The following is a 25,627-nucleotide window of genomic DNA, read 5'->3' on the forward strand; positions in this document are numbered from 1 at the left end:
CGTTACCCAGAGCCAAGTCTATTCTGGAGAGTGTCGAGTGCGAACTTGAAAAACAAGAATATTGCTTAACATTCACATTCCTCACTCTCCACATGTCTAACAGTCCCACTTCCCTCAGGAAGTCACTCAGTCTTGTTGACCCTGTCTCTCCCAGTTGACGTTTAATGGGGAATCTATCAATCTATCAATCCATCTGTCAAGCACTTCATTAAAGTCCCCCAGCATTATAACTGGAACCTCCAAACTACAATATAAAAAAACATAACGACCGAGTTCATCAATACTGGCTTGTCTGCAAGAGAACCTCACACCCGTTCCTATCATCACACTCACTCCCCTCGAGTAAGATGTATAAGTGGAGTGATACTGATTTTGGTACCTCCTATTTTTGAGTTGGGGTATGGTTGATTTTGTTAAATGTGTCTCCTGCAGACAAGCCAGTCCGATCCCATGCCTCTCCAACATCGAAAAGACCGCCGCTCGTTTAGTTGGACTCCCCAGGCCTCTTATATTCCAGGAAGCAACGTTAAGTATTTTATCCTGCATTATTCAACATAAAAAAACAATAAGATAAACAAAGGGGTGAAAATACTCTATACGTGCTCCATCCCCAGCCTCCTAAATTACAAAATCCCCACAAGTGTATCATCTTTATAATATTAACTTCTAAATTAACTACTGTTTGTGCATCCGCTATACAGTGTTCAACCTTCAACTTCTTATAATCCCCTAACTCAAAAATTACTTGATCCAATCCTCCCTCTCTCCCTTCCCGCCCGTTCCCAACGATCCCTTCCCATCCCACCCCCCCAACCCTCCACCTATCTAGGCAGTCCCCCAGGGGGGTACACATGGCCTTCTCACTCTCCTCCCTACCATCCTTCCCTTCCCCACTCTTGTGGCCTTCTTCCTTCTTCCTTCCGAGGAAGATACAAAAACCAAAAGTGATAATAAACAAGTGACGAGTATTACCACAACTTTTAACCCTGTCTCCCCTTCTATCAATATTTCATACTTCATTTAAACCACTCTCATCTCTCTCCCCGTGCTCCAAAAAAGATGCTCAATAACAATAAGTGAAACATAAGCCATCCCACTCCCCCCCTCACCCCTCCCCCACCCCCTGATATGTCTATAATGACTCTTTATTAGCCTCCAACCATAAGGCTACATCACCCGGGGATTCAAACAGCTGTATTCCCCCCAGCGCCGCTATTCGCAAACGCGCTGGGTATAAGAGGGCATATGTAATCCCATGGGACCGTAAGGGATGTTTAACCTCTAAGAACTCAGCCCTACGCCTTTGTAGTTCTGGCGAGTAATCTGGAAAAAAGGAAATCTTCACACCGTCATGCATAACATTGCCCAAGTCCCTTGCCCTACGCATCAATACCACTTTGTCATTATAATTGAAAAATTTCAGGATCATTGGTCTGGGGCGACCCCCCATGGGTGGGGGCTTAAAAGGGACTCGATGAGCCCTTTCTATTGAAAAAAAAGCTGAGAATTTTTCTCTACAGAACTTTTCTATAAACCATGATTCTAAGAATCTTATAGGATCAGGGCCTTCACACCCCTCAGGTAGTCCCAACATCCTTATGTTATCTCTGCGGAGTCTATTTTCTATTTCATCCATTCTGGTAGATTGGTTGACTAGTTGTTTCCTCATGCTATTAACTTCTTGCTGTACTGGGTACAAATCATCTTCCATTTGACTTATCCTTGTTTCTAGCAGTGCTGTTCTTTCTGCTGCTTTTTGCATGTCCTGTCTGATCAGTGACAACTCCTCCTTCATACTCTTAAACTGACCACATAACTCTCCCAATGACGTTTTGCATACGTTAACAGCTTGAAGAACCTCTCTTAGGGTTGGGTCCTCCTCGACGGGGAGAGTACTCTTAGCAATGATTTCCGTATCATCATGGGTTATCCCTTGACGTTTACTTACATTCTTAGGGCCTGATACACCAGTACTATTTAATGCTGGGGGTTGACCTTGGCTCTTTCTATCCACTGAGCCCCCCTGTTGCGGCTTCGCTTGTGTAGGTTGGCCCAATGATATCGATTGCTCTCCCTTTGTTGGAGACTGACCTAATGTACGAGTGTACCGCTCTAATTTTGCTCCAGCTGCTTGTGCTACTTGTGAGTTATTTTCTTTTGAGCAGCGAGGATGTTGTGTCCCTTCACTCTCCACTAGTACATGTTCCTCTCCTCGGCGCCTTGACATCTTTTATTCAGGATTACTGCCAAAGTTACTACTAAGGTGGAGGCTTTAATCAGTGAGGCAGCACAATTACGGAGAGAAAAAAAAAAAGACAAAACCAATATTATGGTCCAAAGAACCTTAGAAAGATAGGGTAAATATTTCCTTAACACCTCAAAAGGGAGCCAAGGCAAAAAGGGAGGGGGGGGGAGACTATAATGGAGGGGGGGAAGACAAAAAGAATCCCGTATGCTGGGTTGGTTAACTAGATATGCATCCAACGAGGCTCAATCATTTTTTCCTTCATTAAAAACGTAGCACAATGCCGAAATCTTTATAAGCAGGGTATATCTTACTTATGCGATTTCCAAAAAAAAAGGAAAAGAAAAACCCCAACAGTCCAAACATTCACACAGACCTTGTGCTTTCTGATTCTCCATACGGATTGTCCGTTATTAACCAACTTGGGGTACTTGGGGGTGGTGAGATATCTATCCACCCAATGTGTGAGTTGGAGACTCCCTTGATACACAGCTCTAATTTGTACACATGCAAATCTTCTTACCGCTGAGAAGCTGGGTCTGGGGTCTGGAATGGAGAGGTCAAGTATCCCCTTTAATTGCTATTAGTTGTCCTGGCTCCTCTGCCTCCGTCCAGTCCCCCCAGTCCCCCTTCACATACCTCAGGGTTTTTGAGAATTTGAGATCTTCTCCTCACAGCAACCTTTCGCAGCTCCTCTCACCGCTCTCCACATGTCCCCCAAGTCGCTCAGTACCTGACCGTGGCGCATCCCGCGGGGGTCACTCGTATAGCGTGTCCTTCCGTCTTCGGCATGCTTCGGCGGGACTCGGCAGCTTCCGGTAAATTTCGGAATACCTCGGCTCCCCTCGCCGAGTTCCGGAATCTCCACTATCTCCTCGCTATTGCCGCTTTATCGCTTTACCCGCCTCCCGCCTGACACCGCTATACTTAGCCGCTCAGCTGCTCCATCTTCCCAGCCACTATATGCAGAGCATCAGAGACACAGGGAGAGAGCCTGTCAAAGCCTCATTCACATCTCCGCACACGCCCTCCGCACCTTACACACCCGGTCACTCCCCCTGAAGCCACCATTCTTGATAGAATTCCACGACACCTAAAAATTTGGCGACCATGGGTCGATCACTTCTTACCGCAGAATTTCGAATAGCTCTTGGAATTATACCTCTTGGAATTATAATCCATCCTGCACCCTCTGGAGGCCATCTCGGAGTGCATGGGGGTTCTGTGTGAATCGCCCAACCATATCTCTTCTATTCTTCTCTTTTTTATTCCCTCTTTCCTTACTGTTCCTTCTATCTCTTACCCTTTTCCACTCTACCTGATTTCTTCCCCCCTTTCTAACACTAGTCGCAGATAATGCAGCACAAAGTTGTGAACTGTTTGGCCAACGTATAATCCCTTGCGCCATGGAGTACCACCCCCTTCGAATCCCATACAGGACGAGGGCCCTGGCCCAGGTTGTTATAGTTAGCATGGAAATCATCTTTCTTCACAGTGATTCTTTTATTTGCATATGTTTCTACCACTAGATGTCTCTATCTACATCTTTATGTGATAAAATCTTGCTAAAATGTATTCTGTCAACTGTTATTATTATATGCTAAATTGAAAATGTTTAAACTTGTAACTTGATTGTTGCCAAACAAAGTTTGAAAAGAAGAAGAAATTGAGCACTTAAAGTTATACACACAATTTCTATTTTACTTTATGATTTATAAGGACTTATTTAATTGAAAGTTTGTTTCTTTCCATTTCAGTTGATGGACACTTATAAGGAAATAAGGAAGCACTGAGTATTGTTTAGTGTATTTAACATATGCTATATACAATAAGTGGCAGATTTTTGAGTGTTTTTTTATTTTATTAATTTGATCCTTGGGCACAGTGTTATCATATTTATATGTTGTATTGGCAAGTTTTTATCTTTCATGTCCAGTAAAAGTGAATGAAACAATTTGGTAACAGCTTGCGTGACCACTTCTGGTATGCCACAGATATGCAGATCTTGCACCTGTTACAATTTTCTAAAGCCTCTATGTGTGCCTGGACTTGTTGAAAGTTATCTAAGTGTTTCATGTTCTTTTATCAAATCATTATATGCTAGACTCAGCTCCTAATGCTTAGTTTCCAGCCTATCAGCATGACTCCCTAATGCCACCGGTTCTTGTGTGAGAGAAAACAAAAGAACTCGCTGCTCCAGGTGAGAGAAGAAGCTTAATGATATCACAGGTGCCTGCCTTGGCTCGCCTCCGCATACGATCAACACTGTAGAAATGACTGCACTCCAAGATCCATCAAAATTCTTATTTAATAACGAACATCCCAAGTGTTACAGACAGTACAAATGGTAGACGCGTTTCACACACTAACAGGTGTGCTTATTCATGAATAAGCGCACCTGTTAGTGTGTGAAATGCGTCTACCATTTGTACTGTCTGTAACACTTGGGATGTTCGTTGTTAAATAAGAATTTTGATGGATCTTGGAGTGGAGCCATTTCTTCACTGTTGTCTTGTGTGAGAGCATTGACAGTTTGCAAGTTTGCTTTTTAAACTAAGCTGCCAGTTTCTCATAAATTTCTTCCAGCCCTGTTTCCTAATCCTCTTTAGTGAGGTGATGTGAGTACTCGTAGTTTTCAGAGCGATTGCTGGGTGTTGAAGAATTGGCTCATAGGTCTAGGGAGCCATGCAGTGTCAAGCTGCCATTTTGGGACATCTAAGGACATTTCCTAGTTCTGATGAGATAGGTGGTAAGAAATTTCTGTGAGGAGCTTCCAAAGGTTTTTTTGCTTGACAGTAAGCATGATGTTATACCCTGTTGATGTTAAAGGTTACCAAAATTAAAGCTTGCTATCCCTGGGGAGCAGGAGGTCTTCTCTGAGTGTTGTAGAACTACCGGAACAAGCATTTGTCTTGCAGTGCACTGCACATGCTCCACTAGAAGTTATTTTTATTAGATAGTACAAAAGACCACTGAACACCTATCTACACTATAGTGTGCCATTTCTACTGACACCAGTGTGTTGAGCACTCTTATGAGAAAGGGGTCCCCTAAACATTTTGCTATGGAGCCCTATAACTTGTAGTTATGTTCCTTTTTCAGACCATCTGTGTTTAATTTGTAACTTAAAATATTTTACATAAGCTATTTTTATACCTCGTTCTGCCTTATACTGTGAAACAAAAGTAGGCAGTATGCAAATTTGTCAGGAAAACTGGAAGCCTAGCTTGTTTAGAAGAGACTTCAGAAGAGTCTTCTAGTTTAAGGCCTTCCACATTAGATCAGGAAAAGGTTATCTGTGCAATAATAGAGGCTAACTGTGCAATCACACAGTGAAAAACTTGACACTATGGAATAGATTCTTTATACTTTAAAAGTCTTTTCATAGGTATATATTTTGTACAGCTGCATTTTTTCTCATTACTATTTTGTTGTTATAGTTTGCATATCAGTAAATTTAAAGTTTTAACTATTTTGTGCGCTTTTAACTATTTTGTGCGCTTTTAAGAGGGATCTTCTAAAGGGAGATTGTTATTCAAATTCAAATGTTTAATTATCAAATCATTATAATCTTTATTTATCTTACATAAAATTATAGTTTTTTGGGAATAGTTTACTATATAAATTGTAGTTTAAATTTGCTTTGGGTCCATAAGCAAACGGTAATGCAGCGCTGTCTGAAAAATAGTACTGTTCCCCTGGAAGATGTTACCTTTAACAAAACGGCGTAGGGAGGAGCAGCGTGCTGACGTCAACGCAAATCTGCGCTGATCCTGGAAGCAATGGGCAGCGATACAGTAGCCGACCGGCAAAAACTTTTTACTATTGATGCTTTTTATTTGCAAGAGACATGTAAGTGCAATTTTTATTCGACTATTCAATTATTTGACAATATGACACTATGGTGGTTCCTTCCTTTTTATCCATATGGTGGGAAATGAGCGGTGTGGCCGTAGGAATATAGTACTGCCAGAGTGGAGCATTTTTAAAGGATACATCCTCCAAGCAGTCTACACCTTGACTGGGTGACAAGTCAGTGGCGATACTTGATCTCACTTAAGGCATCTAAACAGCTGGTAAGCGGCAGTATTGTTGGTGGTGAAGGATCCTTTCTCTCCCTTTGGTGACACTTTCTCGTCGGTGTTGTGTGTTTTATCATGGTGGAGATCACATGGAAAAGTGTTTTTGGAAAACTGACTAAATAACAGTTTGCACCCAGGGCTAAAATTCTGAATTTTAGTGGTGCATGAGTTTATTTCATATTAATTTACAGTTGCAATTAATTTTGCATGATTTGCATCTCACTATATATATGTGCAATTGGTATTAATTTACCTTTTTTTTTCTTTGTATTTATATGCATTCTGTTATTGCATAGTTGTTCACTTTAGCGCAGCTTTTTGGAAAATTAGTACAGAGTCACTGCTTGCAGGGGCAGGGTGCTATGGACTATGTAGTTCTTAGAAATATTATTCAAATAACCAAGGAGAAGCATGCAGGCAAACCAGGAAGTTGTGGAAAAAGATGGCCAGAGGATGGATATCAACATTAAAGGAGATTTTTAAAGTAAGCTTATGTTGGATTGTCAAACATAACTACCGTATATACTCGAGTATAAGCCGAGATTTTCAGCCCCTTTTTTAGGGCTGAAAGTGCCCCCCTCAGCTTATACTCGAGTCACCGCCGTCTGTCTACACGATCAGCGTGTCGTGCAGACAGACGGCGGCCATACCATTATTCAAAAGCCACGCCTCCCTGTCTGTGATAGGCGGAACACTCAATTTCCCAGCAGTCAGTGGTCCGCCTATCACGGACATCCGCTCATCCTCATACTACGGACGAGGATGAGAGGATTCCGTGATAGGCGGAACATTGACTGCTGGGAAAATGAGTGTTCCGCCTATCACAGACGGAGGCGCGGCTTTTGAACAGTGGAATGGCCGCCGTCTGTCACAGACGAGAAGAGGTACGGCGATCCTGGCATGTTTTTACATGCAGATCGCTGCAGAAGGACAAAGGCACAGGACAAAGGCATAGGACAAAGGCACAGGACAAAGGCACAGGACAAAGGCACAGGTATGGACGGACACACACACAGGGATGGACGGACACACACACAGGGATGGACGGACACACACACAGGGATGGATGGACACACACACAGGGATGGATGGACACACACACAGGGATGGATGGACAGACACACAGGGATGGACGGACACACAGGGATGGACGGACACACAGGGATGGACGGACACACAGGGATGGACAGGCATGTCTCACCCTCGGCTTATACACGAGTCAATAAGTTTTCCCATTTTTTTGTGGTAAATTAGGGGCCTCAGCTTATATTCGGATCGACCTATACTCGAGTATATACGGTACTGCTTGTATTGTTATTATTAATCAAAATTGTATGCTGCGTCAATAGATTTCCTTTAAAAAGTTAAGGACAAAGAATACTGAATGATTTTATACTTACTCTTATAACATTCTCTCCTGGTGCCATATCTGTATAGATTTTGACATTATAGGATATGTTAGAAAATGTGGGAGTGTTGTCATTTGCATCTATAACCACAATGTTGACAGTTACTGGGGTACTTTCTTGGGTTCCATCAGAAGCAACTATCTGTTGAGGATAGAATGAGAAAAAAAGGTTATTTTTAGCATTACTACTCTTAAAGGAAACCTGTCACAAGAAAAGTATGTAGACTGTCATTGTTCACCTTTTCCAAAAATGCTGGTTGATTGGCTGTCGTGCTATTTCTTTGGCTTCAACTCTCTATGACTTTCTGACACAGAACCAATATCAACTATGGAATTCTCACTTTTCTGATTTTAATCTGCTATACATTATGCTTCTTCCACATCTGTTGTTCAGAAGTACTAAGCCAGACACAGTGAGGCCGCGTACACACGCGGGGACTGTTCGCTCAACTTTGTCCGCTGAACAGTGTTTCAGCGGACAGTCCGCTCGTGTGTGGGCTTTCAGCGGACAGTTTCAGCGAACAGTCTGCTGAACAAAGTTTTTCGGAATTTCCGAAAAACTGTCCGCTGAAACTTTGTTTCAGCGAACAGTCCCCTCGTGTGTAGGCTTGTTCGTCAAACTAAGTTCCGCGCATGCTCAGAAAGGATTTACACGCCGAAGGTTGCATTGCAGTGTATAGGACGTTGTTTTCTAGTCCCGTCGTACGTGCCGTTCACGTCATCGCGCACGGTTTTAGCGGACTGTTCGTTCATCGTGTGTGGGCAAGTCCGTCCATGCTAAGTTTGAGCGGACTGTCCGCTGAAACTGTTTGACAAACAAAGTTGAGTGAACAGTCCCCGCGTGTGTACGCGGCCTCAGACAACTAGCAACTTGTGTACATAATATAACTGGTACTAACATTTATAAGTAAAAGTTGATGTAGGGAATATCCAATGGCCTCTTGGGGTATCAGGAAGGATTTTTTTGCCTGCTGTAGCAAATTGGATCATGCTTTGTTGGGGTTTTTCACCTTCTTCTGGATCAACTGTACGTATAGGATTGCGTATATGGGATTGTATGTTGTTGTATTTTTTAAATGGACTTTTTTCAACCTGACTATGTAACTTCAATGTAACATTGTAACAATGTAACTATGTAACTATGTAACTATGTAACTTCAGGAACAGGCAAGCAGTGGCAGCGTCATATTTCTCTCATGAAATGTATACTTTATTAAGATAATTTAGTGCTATATTAAAAATCTTTTATATAAAATATTGTATAATTCAGGACTTCAACCCCTGTTTCAGTGGAGCTTACAATCCAAATCCCCACTTCTATATTATAAACATCTAATGCTGTCTATACATGTATTTTTGGCTGTGGATAGTCTTTGTATTAGCATTCTTATTATGACCAGATTGTATTTAATATATACATCATTTTGTCGACATTTTTATATGACTACTACTACTATAATTGCTACTCATTTAGTATATTCCATCAAAGTGTTCTGCAGAATTTTACAGAAAACGGTGGACACTTTGCATGAGCCCTTGCCCATATGGTGCTGGGGACATAAGAAATAATTGTAAGTCATTGCTCATGATTTCATCTTTTACATTGTCGCTCAGTTTCTGAACAGATTTTTGAAAATTGAACGTCATGCCATATCTAGTTAAATTATTACCCATGAAAATCTGTAAGCAGTGCATTACATACTTAATGATATAGAAAAGACACAAACAAGAACAATGCCCTGTAGAACTCAAATAGGTTTTATGTAGGCTAAAAAGAAAACCTATGTAGCTCACGTCCAAGGGTAAAATAGCTATAATGAAAAATAAATGAAATCCTCACGCCAAAAGATTAATAAATGTGCACTGAAAAAAACTAAAGCTGCTATCCCCCGTGCAAGATTTAGAAATTCTAGTGTGAGTATGGTGAATATGATGAGGGGTGTTAATTAGCTAAATTATTACCACTGTGCAGTGGTAAATGTTGTGCTCACAACAAATACATATATATTAACAAAAAAAAATTGAAATCACCCAAAACTGCAAGATAAATCAACTTAGCATAAAATCAAATTATATATATATATATATATATATATATATATATATATATATATATATATATATATATATATATATATATATATATATATATATATATATATCTCAAGTGCTTAATAATTGAAGAAATGCAGTCCTGAGTGCTTTGCAAGTTCTGAACATATATTGTCTTCAACCATAAAAAAGGTTCACTGGGCAAATTCTATTCCAAAGTGCAAATGAACATATGTAAAGTGCTGCTTCCACTATGTAAATGGATCACCTCCACTTCTTGCACTGTACACCCAAATGTGCTCTGGAATGGATGTCTCCTTAGCAGAAGTTGTTGACCTTAATGATTACAAAAAGGTCAAACGCACGCCAGGGAACCATCACATGCCGAGTGGATTCTCCATCCATCCGTATATAGCAAAATGTAAGCAGCCATTTGGCATGTATTTTTATTTATTTTATGCTAATAAATGGGATTACACTATTGCGACTTCTGCATCCTCTTTATATAACATTCCGGTTGCCCACATTGGCGGAGAGGAGGTGGTCATTCCCTACACGGTCCATTCCACTTATGGCAGCAAGTGATTTTCTTGCACAAGGCTTATTTGACCTTTTTCTTATTTGTTGCAGTGGCATTGATGACACATGACACTGACAACAGATGGCACGTGACACTGACAGGTGGCACTGATGACAGATGGCACTAATATGTGGCACTGATGACAGATGGCACTATGTGGCACTGATGACACGTGGCACTGATGACAGATGGCACTGGGGACAAATGGCATTGACAACAGGTGGCACTGGGGAAAGATAGCACTAACAGGTGGCACTGGGGACAGATAGCACTAACAGGGGGCAGGTGGCACTGGGGAGGATGGCATTGGGCAAGGATGGCACGGGGGCGGATGGCACTGGGGCGGATGGCACTGGGGAGGATGGCACTGGGGGAGGATGGCACTTTTTTTTACTTTTTTTTTTTTTTTTTACTTACGGCCGCTGCAGCCCTTCATCTCTCCCTTCTCAGGTGGCACTGGGGAAAGATAGCACTAACATGTGGCACTGGGGACAGATAGCACTAACAGGTGGCACTGGGGGCAGGTGGCACTGGGGAGAATGGCACTGGGCAAGGATGGCACGGGGGAGGATGGCACTGGGCAAGGATGGCACGGGGGCGGATGGCACTGGGGAGGATGGCACTGGGGGAGGAGGGCACTGGGGGAGGATGGCACTTTTTTTTACTTTTTTTTTACTTACAGCCGCTGCAGCCGTTCATCTCTCCCTTCTCACACTCTGTCTGTGTGAGAAGGGAGAGCGGCGCTGAGAGATGATCTCATAAGAGATCATCTCTCATTGGAAAAGCCGATCGCGCTGTAAATGGCCGCTGTGATAGGCCGTTTACAGCAATCTGTAACTGGCTGTGTCCGAGGGACACGGCCAGCACAGAACTTCCCCGATGCACGCCCGTGGCTGCGCGCAGAGGGGAAGTAAACAGGAGGACGTCCAGGGATCGCCTCCTGACAGTTAACGTCCGCTCTGTAGCCGTCTTTCAGCTATATGGGAAGGCACAAATCGGTTAAATGCATTTCTTGTTGTGGTATTACAATTGCATACACTTTTGTATGTAAGCAATTTAGAGAGAGAGAGAGAGAGAATTCTGCCCCAGTACAAATAATTTGTAAGACTTTGTCTGGAATATTCAGTTCAGTTTTGAGCACGAGGTGACAAAAAAGGAAATCAGAGAACTGGAGAAGGTGCAGAGAAGGGCAAGCAAACTGATAAGAGGCATGGAGGAGCTCAGCTATGAGGATAGATTAGCTGAACTGACTTTATTTTCTCTCGAAAAGAGTCGATTAAGAAAAATATAATAAACATATACTGTAAATACATAATTGGTCCATATAGTGAACATAGTGTAGAGTTATTCACTTTCAGGTCATTACAGAGGACAAATGGGGGCACTCTTTACGTCTGAAGGAAGAGGAATTTAACCTTCACATACAGAAAGGCTTCATCACAGTAAAGGTTGTAGATAGAGATGAGAAGGTGCCCAAGAACAGAGCCTTGGGGGACCCCCATGGAAAGGGGCAATGGAGAGGAAGAAACAGAGTTGTAGGTAACACTGAAGGAGTGCTGTGATAGATAGGCAAAGAACCAGGATAGAGAAGAATCTTGGAGGCCAAGGGAATGGAGTGAACTATGATTCATGGTGGAGAGTGTTTATTCAGGGTGATGTGCAGTACTAGTTTTCCTCCAGACATAGTGTTTTGCTTTTAGGCCAAAAAGTAAAATTTTGGTCTCATCTGACCAGAGCACCTTTTTCCACATATAGTTACATATTTACATAGTAGGTGAGGTTGAAAAAAGACACAAGTCCATCAAGTCCAACCTATGTGTGTGATTCTAATGCCGCGTACACACGAGCAGACTGTATGACGTACTTAGTCTGGCGTACTTTCCGCCAGACTGTCCGTCGTACTTTCCGAATGGGCTACTTGCCCACACACGGCACTTTTTGAGCGGACTAATACGGCGTACTAAGTCCGCCGTACTATCCGCCCTACTTTTGAAATGAACGGACTCGCCCACACACACGCGGAGGAAAGTCCGCTCATTTCGAGCGCGTCTCCAGGTAGGCGGGGCCCGCGAAGGAGACGTCGCTTGCCCCGCCGCCTGGTATGGACTTAAAGGGGAACCCCAACGCCGAAAAAAATCGGCGTGGGGATCCCCCCAAGTCCACAACAGACCCTTGTCTGAGCACGCTACCCGGCCGGCCAGGAAAGGGGGGCGAGCGAGCGCCCCCCTCCTGAGCCGTACCAGGCCGCGTGCCCTCAACATGGGGGGTGCCTTGGGGAAGGGGGGGCTGCGCGGCCCCCCCACCCCAAAGCACCTTGTCCCCATGTTGATGAGGACAAGGGTCTCTTCCCGACAACCCTGGCCGTTGGTTGTCGGGGTCTGCGGGCGGGGGGCTTATCGGAATCCGGGAGCCCCCTTTAATAAGGGGGCCCCTGGATACCGGCCCCCCACCCTATGTGAATGAGTATGGGGTACAATGTACCCCTACCCATTCACCTGTAAAATAAAAGTACAAAAAAAAACACAACACACGAGATAAAATACTTTATTGCACAGCTCCAGGGGTCTTCCGTCTTCGGGGGTCTTCTCGCCGGACTCCTCCGCTATCTTCTTGTAGCTCTTTTGCTAGCGGAGGAGTCCGGCTTTCTTCCTCGCCGCCGGCCTCTTCTCCCGACTTCGGGGGTCTTGTCCCCCTCTTCGGTTCTTCTGCCGGGCCACCGCGCCTTCTTATAGCTCTTTTACAGGCGGTGGCCCGGTCTTCTGTCACCGCCGCCGCCGCCTTCCGTTCTTCTTCTTCTTCTTCTTCTTCTTCTTCTTCTTCTCCTTCTTCTCCAGGAGATGTTGACTTGACGGTCTCTCCGGCCACAATGCCAGGGCCGTGCTGCGCGGCCACTTATATAGGGACAAGGGGCGGTGTCACATGGCATTATGTCACATGGGTTGGTGTCACATGGTGACCACGCCCCCTCACGATGTCATAGTCCCCATGTGACATCAACCCATGACACCAACCCATGTGACATAAAGCCATGTGACACCTCCCCTTGTCCCTATATAAGTGGCCGCGCAGCACGGCCCTGGCATTGTGGCCGGAGAGACCGTCGAGTCAACATCTCCTGGAGAAGAAGGAGAAGAAGAAGAAGAAGAAGAAGAAGAAGAAGAATGGAAGGCGGCGGCGGCGGCGGTGACAGAAGACCGGGCCACCGCCTGTAAAAGAGCTATAAGAAGGCGCGGTGGCCCGGCAGAAGAACCGAAGAGGGGGACAAGACCCCCGAAGTCGGGAGAAGAGGCCGGCGGCAAGGAAGAAAGCCGGACTCCTCCGCTAGCAAAAGAGCTACAAGAAGATAGCGGAGGAGTCCGGCGAGAAGACCCCCGAAGACGGAAGACCCCCGGAGCTGTGCAATAAAGTATTTTATCTCGTATGTTGTGTTTTTTTTTTTTACTTTTATTTTACAGGTGAATGGGTAGGGGTACATTGTACCCCATACTCATTCACATAGGGTGGGGGGCCGGTATCCGGGGGCCCCCTTATTAAAGGGGGCTCCCGGATTCCGCGCGGCCCCCCCTTCCCCAAGGCACCCCCCATGTTGAGGCCACGCGGCCTGGTACGGCTCAGGAGGGGGGGCGCTCGCTCGCCCCCCTTTCCTGGCCGGCCGGGTAGTGTGCTCGGACAAGGGTCTGTTGTGGACTTGGGGGGACCCCCACGCCGATTTTTTTCAGCGTTGGGGTTCCCCTTTAAGTCCATACCAGGCGGCGGGGCCAGCGAAGTCTCCTTCGCGGGCCCCGCCTACCTGGATAGCCGCTCGAAATGAGCGGACTTTTCTCCGGGCGGGAAAAGTCCGCTCATTTCAAAAGTACGGCGGACTGGCATACACACGGCCGGATTGTCCGCCGAAATGCGAGTACGACGGACAGAATTTAGAAAAAAATGAAATTCTTAGTACGCCGGACTGCACGCTGAAAAAGTCAGCTGAAGCCCACACACGAGCGGACTGTCCGCTGAAATGTGTTTCGATGGACTAAGTAGGCCATACAGTCCGCTCGTGTGTACGCAGCATAAGTCAGTATTACATTGTATATCCCTGTATGTTTTGGTTGTTGAGGTGCTTATCTAATAGTTTTTTTTAAACTATTGATGCCCCCTGCTGAGACCACCGCATGTGGAAGGCAATTCCACATCCTGGCAGCTCTTACAGTAAAGAAACCTCTACGTAATTTATGGTTAAACCTATTTTCTTCTCGTTTTAATGAGTAGCCACGCATTTTGTCAAACTCTCGTCCGCAAAAAAGTTTTATCCCTATTGTGGAGTCACCAGTATGGTATTTGTAAATTGAAATCATATCCCCTCTCAAGCGTTTCTTCAGGTAGAACAAGTTCAGTGCTCTCAACCTTTCTTCATAACTAATATCCTCCAGACCCTTTATTTTCTTTGTTGCCTATATTTGTACTCGCTCCATTTGCATAGTCTAGGTGCAGCCAGACCAGAGTCTTGTAGAGTGGGAGAATTAATACTTTATACACTAAAAACAAAAATCCAGGCGTACAGACTAGAGGGAAAGTGAAAAGTCAAAAAGAAAAATTAAATGAAGCTGTGGCCGCTGCTGTCCAAATTTCATAGACAAATGCGGACAGAAGATATAATCAAAGGGGTGAACAGCGCTGATCAGCAGACATAAATAGGACCCTCAGAGGCAAAGTAAAAACGTTTTATTATTGTTAAAAAAATAATAACAACAATAATATAATAATAAAATAATAAACAACTCTATAATTATATATATATATTCGTTTTTTAACAATAATAAAACGTTTTTACTTTGCCTCTGAGGGTCCTATTTATGTCTGCTGATCAGCGCTGTTCACCCCTTTGATTATATCTTCTGTCACTCCTTTGATTATACAAATTATCACTTTATTTATTTGCTTTGCTAGCAGTAGCTTGGCATCGCAAGCCATTGCTTAGCCTATCTGTATTTTTGCCACCCAAATGCATTATTTAAACATTTTCTACATGAATTCAGATCTTCTTGCAAGGTTTCCACATCCTGTGGATAAGTCATTGCCCTGCTTAGCTTAGTATCATCCGCAAATGCAGAGACCACACTTTGTCATTGGTGCAAACGTGCACCATGACTGGCCCGGTCTTCCCCAGCCCCTCCCAGTAATCTGTCCACCAGATTCATTATGTGCTGCACCCGAGTGCCCGGTAGACAGCATACAGTTCGGCACTTCAGGTCTTTGTCACAGATTGCCCTCTCTGACCTCCTAAGAATTGAGTCCCCTACCACCAGAATATGTCTATCCTTTCCCTTCGCTCTAGGAGAGTCCCTCAGCTCCATCAGTGCTGGTACCTGACTGGTTTCACCAATGTCACTCAATGAAGCGTACTTATTGGAATGCTCCAGCCCTGGATTGGCCTCCCTGGCACTTCCCCCTCTATCCTTCCTGACTGCCACCCATCTACTCTTTTCTGGTGCCAGCACCTCTTTCTCTCCACTCGCCTCTGTGCTGGCCCCTGCTGGCACCTGCCAGGTACGTTCCCAACTCTCCTTTAGTATGGATGGTCTTCTCAGTGCTGACAGTTGCTTCCCTATATTGAGAACCTGGGCTTCCAGGAAAACAACGTGCTTACATTTTGCACAGCAGTATTTGCCCTCGATCAGATAATCAAGGAACACATACATGCCGCAAGATGTACAACGGGTCACATCTCCACACCCGCTGGCATCGTACCTATCAATTTCATGAGGACTGGGCATGATACCTTGTCCAAATTACCTAACAACTAGCTTCCTGACACTAATACTCAATACACTACCCAGGTACTCAACAAGACAATACACATGTACTTGCAGACCACGTGCACCTGCAGACCTGTGTGCACCCACAGACCTACATGCACCTACAGACCCGCATGTACTCACAGACCCCTGTGCACCCGCAGACCACATGCACTCACACTGCCCAGGTACTCACAATACACAGGTACTCACAATAGACAAGTACTCACAATACACAGGTACACACAATGCCCAGGTACACACAATACTGAGGTACACACAATACTCAGGTACACACAATACTCAGGTACCTACGTTTGCTGTATCCCCCACATGACTTCTCATAAACTGCAAACCAGACTTCTTATTAGGAACGTCTATGTTTCTTATTTTTAACTTATGATGTCTTTGTCCCCCCAAGCAGTAGTATATTATATAATATTATATTAGATACTTTACAAGAAAATCTATTTCATACAAATAATATAGTTCACCATCACTAAAGTCCCAAACAATCTCACAGTAAAAAAAAAAGCTTTCAGAATTATAACGTGATTTAACCATGTTTTGCGCCTTTGTATTGTTTTCCCAGGGCAAAATTTGATCTGTTAATTGGCAAGTTCAATTTCTAGGCATACAATGTCACTTTAAGATGATGTATTTTCTGCCATTGCTCTTTAGTATTTCTATCCAATATAGACACCGCCATGCATTTGATAAGTTACTTTCATTCAGAATTAGCCTCCTGTGACAAATAAACCTGCTCTATGCATTGCCAAGTCCCTTTATTACCAATCATTTTTGTTTTTTCTTCCATTTTACACCTCATTCATATTCACAGTTTGGAATTTCTTTAAAGTTGCTTATAAACCCTATTTTTAGAAGGGACAAGGATTTTGCAAGCAAAGCATCACAAGTTTGGGAACAATATTCTGTGCCAAGATGCTCAACTGATCCAATTTTAGACATTTCTACATGTTCTATTCGAAACCTAGACATTCTGTTAAAATTAATATGCGTTTGATAGACTTGTCATCACTGGCTGGCAAGTATAGAAAAGTGCGGCTTAAGCTCTCTAGGTATAATGATTTTTTCAGACTACGAAAAGGAAGAGGAACAGTCATTTCAATTTTCCCTATGGCATTAGATTCTAAGTGAAATGTTTGTAGCATGAATCAATGCATTAACATTAAATAAGTGGCGCAGAAATGAATGTCAATAAAACCAAAATTATTTTAACAAAAATGTTACCTCTATCTTTAAATACACAGAATAGATGATGAATTAAACTTAAATGTCACACTAACACTGCAAACAAGGTTAGCAGAGGTGTGCTTGTTTTTTTTTTGTTTGTTTTTTATTTTTTATAAAAATTGTTTTTCTCATCTCATCACAAATATGTTATCTTCTACGTGTGTTTTTTGGAACTGGCTCATTGTTATTTAAGAAAATCAGAAGCAAAGTGTAAAATATACAGTATTCAAAGGTAACATTTTACCCAGAAAAAAAATCATTTGTAATATGTCACCTTTGAACTTCCTAAATGGAGTAAAAGACAGACACCAAGGGGTTTTAAAAATAATTGTCTCAATGTGTGTAATATGTCAATTTCCTATGATCATCAGCTCCACGCAGTAGCCATAATGCACTATTTTCTGATTTACATAGTTACATAGTTGGTAAGGCTGAAAAAAGACACAAGTCCAACCTGTGTGTGTGTGTGTGCACGCTTTTTTTTTTTTTTTTTTTTTTTAGATTTAAATTTTTTTATTGAGAAAAGCCATAAAGGTGGTGTGCAGTAACTCGATATACAAATACAGTTGGTGGTTTACATCAAGATTAAGGGTAGGAATTTCTGTACTTAAAGTATATTAACAAATGTAACCTTGGTCTCTTGTATGCTCCCAAAGGACAGCGCATAGAAGAGAGGAAAAATAAAAGGCAAATACTGTAAGAGTGAGGGGGATAGAGCAGGAAGGAAGAGAAGGGGAGAGTAGATAGAGTGTTAGTAGGTTAATGCTCAGTGTTATGAGGAGTAGTTGCACAATAAGCCTGTCAGTAGACAAACCCAAGTGGCTTGGTTTGTTCCAGGTAATAGGTCATCATAGGTGATAACTCATGAATTGGTCAAGGGCAATGTAGGGCCCTATGATCCAGTAGCCAGAATTGCCAGTGGCGATAGAGTTTATCCAGCGTCAGCTGTGCCTTTGCAAAGACAAATTCCATTGTTAGGTGGTCATTGAGGATATTGATGGTGTCTTGAAGAGTGGGTGGGAAAATCGGTTTCCAGTGCCGGGCAATAGATAACCGGGCAGCAATATGTGTGTAAAGATGGGGTGGAATTTGGAGGGCCATTCAGAGAGGCCTAGTCCGAAGAGAGCCATCTGTGGGGATAATTCAATGTTAATGTTTGTAACATTGTGTATAAGTGTGGAGATGTTTGTCCAGTAAGCACCGATCAATGGGCATTTCCACCATATATGAAAAATATGTCCATCCAAGTCATAATTTCTCCAATATTTACTAAGGTTTATATTTTCATTAAGGTTTCCCAGTGGGAAATGTTTTTAGCGTATATGGTGGATTAGTGTAACGCTTGGTACCAGCTAGTGGGGTGTATCTCAATTTGTAGTTTGGATTCCCAGTATTTTACAGTTTTAGTGTATTCCTCCGTGTTTGGTTTTGTTAGTAGGCTGTAAAGATAGGATATGCCATGCGTTTTGTTGTTGGATGAGGAAAGAAACTGTAGGATGTCCTTAGTCCACGTGTTGTGTAAGGTTGAGATGGTGTTGAGTATATGACGGAGCCTTAGATATACATAGAAGTCCTTATTGGAAATGTGGAAACAGTCTTTAATTTGGGGGAAGGATAGTAGTCGATTATGTTGGAACAAGTCTGCAATTTTCCGGAGACCCTGTGAGAACCAATTCTGAAGTGGAATGTCAGGTGATAAGAGCGATAAGGCTGATAATGGGAGTTGGTGAAGGGCTTCCACATGTATTCCTCCAACGGATTGTAACACCGATCTCTGTGTGGATAGTGTAGCATTAACTGTGGGGAAGAAGGAGCGTGGAGGATGGTAACCCAGCCATATAGCCGCCAATAAAAGTGCAGGTAATTGGGCAACATTATTTGCTTCAATAAGAGTCCAAGGCTGCGCTGAGGACATGTCCGTTCGCTAAATCTTTTGGGTTTGTTAGCTTATCTCCCTTAACATTTAAGAGGAATGGGATTCTAATTATGCGCTGCTCTTCCTTTATATTGTTGGGCCAAGAGTTTCCCCTGGGCGTACCAGGAGACACAAAGGCGCTTAAGGTAGAAGCCATGGCCCTTTTGAAGGTAGGAGCTGAGGTCATTTCTCAACTTACTCAGTTTGGCTGTGGTAGTTGGGTTGGGGTTTTGTTTATTCAAGGTTTCAAGTGTTCGGATGTTGTGGAGAAGATTTGTGGGCATTCCAGAGTGTGCTTGTGTTAGAAACGGAGCCAGTGTTGTTGGTGAAGAAGTGTGAAACCTCGGATTGAACCTGTTCTCGAGTCTCTGGGATGCTCAGAATCGATGCTTTCAGACGCCATAGGGTATGTCTGGGGGTAGTAGGAGACATAGAAATAGTGATAGATACTGGAACGTGGTCTGACCATGTGATAAGCCCTATTGTGGACTTAGTAATTTTTTGAAGCAGAATTTTGGAGGTTAAGAACAGGTCGATTCTACAATATGACCTTTGGGTGTTTGAATAGAAAGAATAATCTCTCTCAGTACCCTTCTGGCACCTCCAGGGGTCATAAAGATCTTCTAGGGAGAGCTGTGGATTTTATGTGCTTTGTATTAGAGGAGTCCATCTGGGGGCCTGTGACTTCATTAAAGTCCCCACAGATTATAATTTGATCTTTAGGGTAATGTTGGATTTTTTGCAACACGGATTTGTAAAACGATTTCTGGTGGGTGTTGGGAGCATAGATGTTCATGATTATGAGGGGTTGGTTATTGAATCTGGCTGATAGGATTAGATACCTGCCAGAGAGGTCCTGGTGAAGATGAGTGAGATTAAAAGAGACAGAGGATCTTACTGCTATCATGACTCCTCTTCTTTTCTTGCTGGATCATGATAGGAAGCAGTGGGGGAATAATTTGTGGGAACATTGTGGTGGTTTATGTTCAGCAAAGTGTGTTTCTTGGATGCAGAGTACATCTGCTTTTAGTGAGATAGCTTTGCACCATAAAAATGAGCATTTAAAAGGGCTGTTGATGCCCTTGGCGTTGAGCGAGACTATTGCGACTGACATGGTCCCTTAGGGAGTATATTTGATTGCAGGTGCTGTGACAGTACTGAAATAGTTGGTCTCCTATTACAGAGAAGGGATATGGGGGGGGGGTGGAGTTGTTGCGGTGATATAGACTATATAGGGTGTGTGTGCAGATCGATCCGAGCCTACAATGGTTAGGAGGACTCTGCACACACGGAGCAGTACAAAATCTGCCAATCAATTAACGAAACAATCAAAACAGTATAATGCTTACAGTTCTATATTTATGAACTTTAACAAGAGAATGTGCTTAGCACATCAAAGAAAAACTGTGGCGTGTGGAAGGGGTAACATAAGTGCTTCCACTCCTCCACTAACCTGTTAACTTGAGTAGAGAGAATGTTATCTAGCTATAAGTATGAATTTCCTTGGCATAGCCAGGGTGTGGGAGGGCTTCCCGCATTTAAGTCAGAGCATGTGGTCTCCAGGGATTGGTAATTTTAGGGGGTTTCTTCAAATTGAGGGTCGGTGAGGGTGCTTGTGAGATAATACCCCAATTGTTAAGCTGTTTCATGCCATCCTTAGGTGTCAGGATGGAGACTTATTGGTTGTGGTATGTCACCAGCAGCTTTGTGGGGTAGCCCCATTTGTAGGTTATCTTGTGCTCGCTTAGCACAGAGGTCACCGGAGCAAAGGCTTTGTGTGCTTGAGACGTGGCTGCAGAGATGTCATTGTATAAGGATAGCTTGTTAAAGGGTTCCGGTAGGGAGCTCACAGACCTTGCTGCTTGCATGATATCTTCCTTCACATGGAAAAAGTGCACTCTGGCGAGGATATCTCTGGGGACAGAGGCTGGTAGATGTTGTGATTTGTGGATCTTATGCACGTGATCAAATGAGCATATCCATTACTGTTAATGTTGGGACAAGCTTGCTAAAAAGCTGATGTAGATATGGTATTATTTCAGGGGTGGCCAAGGATTCAGAGATTGGGTGATCTCTGTTAACATTATGATTTAAAAAGGATTCAAAAAACGATGTGATAATAAATGGCTTTGTGTGATTACTATCCTTAAATAAAAGACAGGTTTTGGGCATGATCGGTTATATTTTCAATAGAAATGCCAAAATGTCACAATTTCTGCCAGGGTGTGCAAACTTTTGAGCACAACTGTGTGTGTGTTTATAATATATATATATATATATATATATATATATATATATATATATATATATATATAAAAATTGGAAAAGGGGGCAAATACATCTTCACAGCATTGTATATAAATAAAATAAAAAAAATAATATATATATATATATATATATATATATATATATATATATATATATATAAAAATAAATGACTTAGATTATCAAAACATTTTAATATATGGTTTCATTTATTAAGGCAAAAAAGCTGTCCAAACCTGCCTGGCGGCAACAACAGCAATCAAGCGTTTGCAATAACTGGCGATGAGTCTCTCCTGTGGAGCAATTTTGGCCCACTCTTCTTTGCAGAATTCTTTTAATTTAGCCACATTGGAGTGTTTTCCAGCATGAACGGCCTGTGTAAGGTCATGATATAGCATCTCAATTGGATTTAAGTCTGGGCTTTGACTAGGCCACTCCAAAACCTACATTTTGCTTTGTTTGAACCATTTGGAGGTGGACTTGCTGTTGTGTTTCAGATCATTGTCCTGCTGCATAACTCAAGTGCACTTGAGCTTGAGGTCACAAACTGATGACCAGACATTCTCCTTTAGGATTTTATGGTAGAGCTCTTAATTCATGGTTCCATCAATTAAGGTAAGTCGTCCAGGTCCTAAAGCTGCAAAGCAGCCCCAGACCATCACGCTACCACCACCATGTCTGACTGTTGGTATGATGTTCTTGTTATGAAATGCTCTATTAGTTTTATGCCAGATGTAACGGGACACACACCTTCCAAAAAGTAACATTTTTGTCTCATCAGTCCACAGAATATTTGCCTAAAAGTTTTGGGGATAATTAAGATGTTTTTTGGTAAATGTGAGATGAGCCTTTGTGTTCCTTTTGATCAGCAGTGGCTTTGGCCTTGGAACTCTCCCCATGGATGCCATTTTTGCCCAGTCTCTTTCTTATTGTTGAATCATGAACACTGATCTTACCTGAGGCCTGAAAACCTTTAGATGTTGTTCTGGGTTCTTTTATGACCTTCTGGATGAGTCATTGCCATGCTCTTGGAGTAATTTTTGTAGGCCGGCCACTATTGGGAAGGTTCACCACTGTTCCAATTTATTTCCATTTGTGGATAATGGCTCTCTCAATGGTTCACTGGAGTTCCAAAGCCTTAGAAATGGCTTTGAAACCCTTCCTAGACCGATACATGTTCATTATTTTGTTTCTAATCTGTTCTTCATTTTTTTTAGATTGAGGCATGATGTGTGGAGTTTTGTGATCTGTTAGCGTGCTTCACTTTGTCATACAGCTTTTATTTATGCAATTGCTTGATTCAACAGGTCTGGCAATAATCAGGCCTGGGTGTGGGAAGTGAAATTTAACTCAGCTTTCCAAAACATTGTGGCTAATCAAAGTGCATTCATGATTTAGCATGGGAGGGGGCGATTGCTTTTTTACATAGGGCCAGGCAGGTTTTAACAGCTTTTTTCACTTAATAAATAAAGATAATTTGAGAAACTGCATCTTGGATTTACTTGGGTTATCTTTGTGTAATATTAAAATTTGTTTGATGATCTGAATCAATTAAATGTGCGAAATATGCAAAAAAATAAAAATAAATCAGGAAAGGGGCAAATACTTTTTCACAGCACTATATGTTATGGAGAGCTCAGTGAGAGCCAACAGAGATAACATATGCTCCACATGGCACTGGAAATGGAAGTCTTTTTAACACCAGAATTTCATGCTCTTTGGCATTGTAATTTGGCTGAGAAATCAGGGCATAATCAAACTTTGGATCAATTAATCTCAATGTTTTCATAATCCTGGCCTTGTTAAGCACAATGTGATAGTTCTTGTAATTGATAAATTTATGGAGAAAAGGTCATGTTTGTCGCCCAGATGTTGGAAAGCAAGCTGGAACTATCTTTGCCAAAGTGGTTGGTAATCAGCCACTTTTCTTTGAAATAAACCAGGTTTGTCAATTCTATACATTCTGGGATCCCCTATTGTTTCTGTGCAATTTATTTTCAATGTTTTTTAAGCATGCATTCTGATCATTTATTGAGTGTAGTTGACATCTTTTTGGGGTGGTGGCAGATCATCTTTAAGCATTGAAATACAGCTCTCTAGTGCAGAGACATTTAATTTTTGCATATCTTGTCTAAACAGAGTAATTTCCTCCTTAATCCCCTTGATTTCAGTAGTAAGGCATGATAAGGATGTATTTACATGTACAAAGAACAGTAAACATATCTTGGAGTGTAGGCTTTGTCTCTGCTTCCCCTTCTGCAGCCACAAGCTGGTCAGTGTTCTCAGGATTGTGTTCAGGCATACTCACTGTATCCAAGGACTGGCAACTCATGGTTCCCTCCTCAGCCATAATCCCTAATTCTACTTAGTCTCCATCAGCAGAAGCAGGAGCTAAAGGGCATTTCCCCAGTCTACTTGTGCTGGCTTTGGCTAATGTGCGGGTGAAACAGTCCAGCCTCTGCTCTACTCCAGCCAGCAGAAGTAAACTCACTCTTATTTCATTTTGGGATGGCAGAAGCCGGAAAAGGCATGCCGTGGATGTTTGAAAAAAAGAATCTGCTAGTTCCGCTTGGGAAGAAATGTTGTTGGGAGAGTGGGAAAATGTATCATCTGCAGGATAAATGATTTGCATACTCGGAGGGAGAGACTCCAGCAGCATCCGATTACAAGGGTCTTCAAGCCAAGCCCCCCCTAAAGCCTATCTACTTTAAAGCAGTGTATAGAATATTTTAATCACTGCTGCCAGTGTTAAGTGGTTTATCTCAGATACAGCCATTGCATCTAAGAATTGGTAAGTTGCAATATAATAAATGTTTGCTTTTGGGTTTAATACTTGTGTAGCGGGTGCCCTGCATCTCATGCAGCCATGCCAAGCTGGCTGAAGCTCTCACTGAAGGGAGAGCGTGGCTGTCAGCCCCTGTGGGGGATTTCTCCCCCCCCTCCCTCTGCTCACTGACACAGACTCCAATTGTTCTGGAGTCAATCAGCAGCAAAGCATTTTGGGACATGTAATCCCCACTAAAAACAGCCCCATAGCCTTGTATGGGGACAGGACTACACACCCCAGGATTGTCTGGCAAGGAAAGAATCAAAAACGTTATTTTGTTTGCCTGAGGGGAGTCAGTCACCACAAGGCAGGAGAACTGGACCCAAGGGAGAGGTGTTGTCTACCAGGTCAGTCCACTGCTTCTTCTCAGCCATCCACGGCTGGTCGGGGAAATCCAGCCTGAGAGGGGATGGATCCCAGGTGCATATTCAGGTGCACCTGCACCAACAGCGTGAAGCATTCCAGTGTGAGGTGACCGGTCAGGTTACCGGAAGAGCTTGCCTGTCCCAGAACATCTGGGCCTTGACCACAGGATTGGTGAAAGGCCATTTGCCCATTCGCAGGAAACAAGGACACTGCACATAGACAGGGTTACTTCACTTTTGCAGTCACAGTGTCTGCCTTGCTATTTGAATACTGACAGCACCACAGTTACACTTTTTCAAGCATGAGTTCTAAGTGCACAAACTAAAGTGGCTAGCTGAAGATCCAAAGCCTCATTCTTCTTCCAAGGGACTGAAGTTACTGGTGATATACTGACATGCCTACGCATCCTTAGGGCTAAGTGTGTGTAGTGGGTGTAGATAGTCTGACATGGTAGTTACGCCACTGAATTTTTAATTGGATACAGTGTGTATAGCTGGGCCTGTGGAGTCAGGGGACAGAAGAGAGAGGTCTGACATAAGAGAGGGTCATTCTTCTGCTATCCTCCTGCCTGAACTCATAGAGCCAAATTTAAGCAGTGGTGGCCAATCTGATTTAAAGTTAATATTGTGATTTATTGCTATTTAAGTGCTGCTTCTGCTCTTGGGGTCATTCAGTTATGGAATCCCCCGAAAGCAGCTTTATAATATATTGAGTTATATAGCTTTTGATCTTAGCTACTATTCTTCAGTTCGTACGTGTTTTGTCATTGACGTCCTCACCGCCGCTGAGGTTGGTTTTTCACCTACTATGTGAGATACTGTGTTCTCAAAGTGTATGAGCTAATAGTGGGTGT

At 42.9% G+C, this 25,627-nt stretch overlaps 1 protein-coding gene across 1 annotated transcript in view; it reads right to left on the reverse strand.

Annotated features, from left to right (window-relative positions):
* Window positions 1-25,627, reverse strand: part of PCDH15 (protocadherin related 15) — a 1,670,337-nt gene that overhangs the window by 701,769 nt on the left and 942,941 nt on the right. The window contains exon 15 of the mRNA XM_077454160.1: window positions 7,728-7,877. Coding sequence (XP_077310286.1) covers window positions 7,728-7,877 — 150 coding nt within the window. The remainder of the gene's footprint in view (window positions 1-7,727; window positions 7,878-25,627) is intronic.

This window comes from Lithobates pipiens, unplaced genomic scaffold (assembly GCF_037356315.1).
Source record: "Lithobates pipiens isolate NorthernLeopardFrog02 unplaced genomic scaffold, aLitPip1_a1.2 Scaffold_25, whole genome shotgun sequence".
Taxonomy (NCBI): domain Eukaryota; kingdom Metazoa; phylum Chordata; class Amphibia; order Anura; family Ranidae; genus Lithobates; species Lithobates pipiens.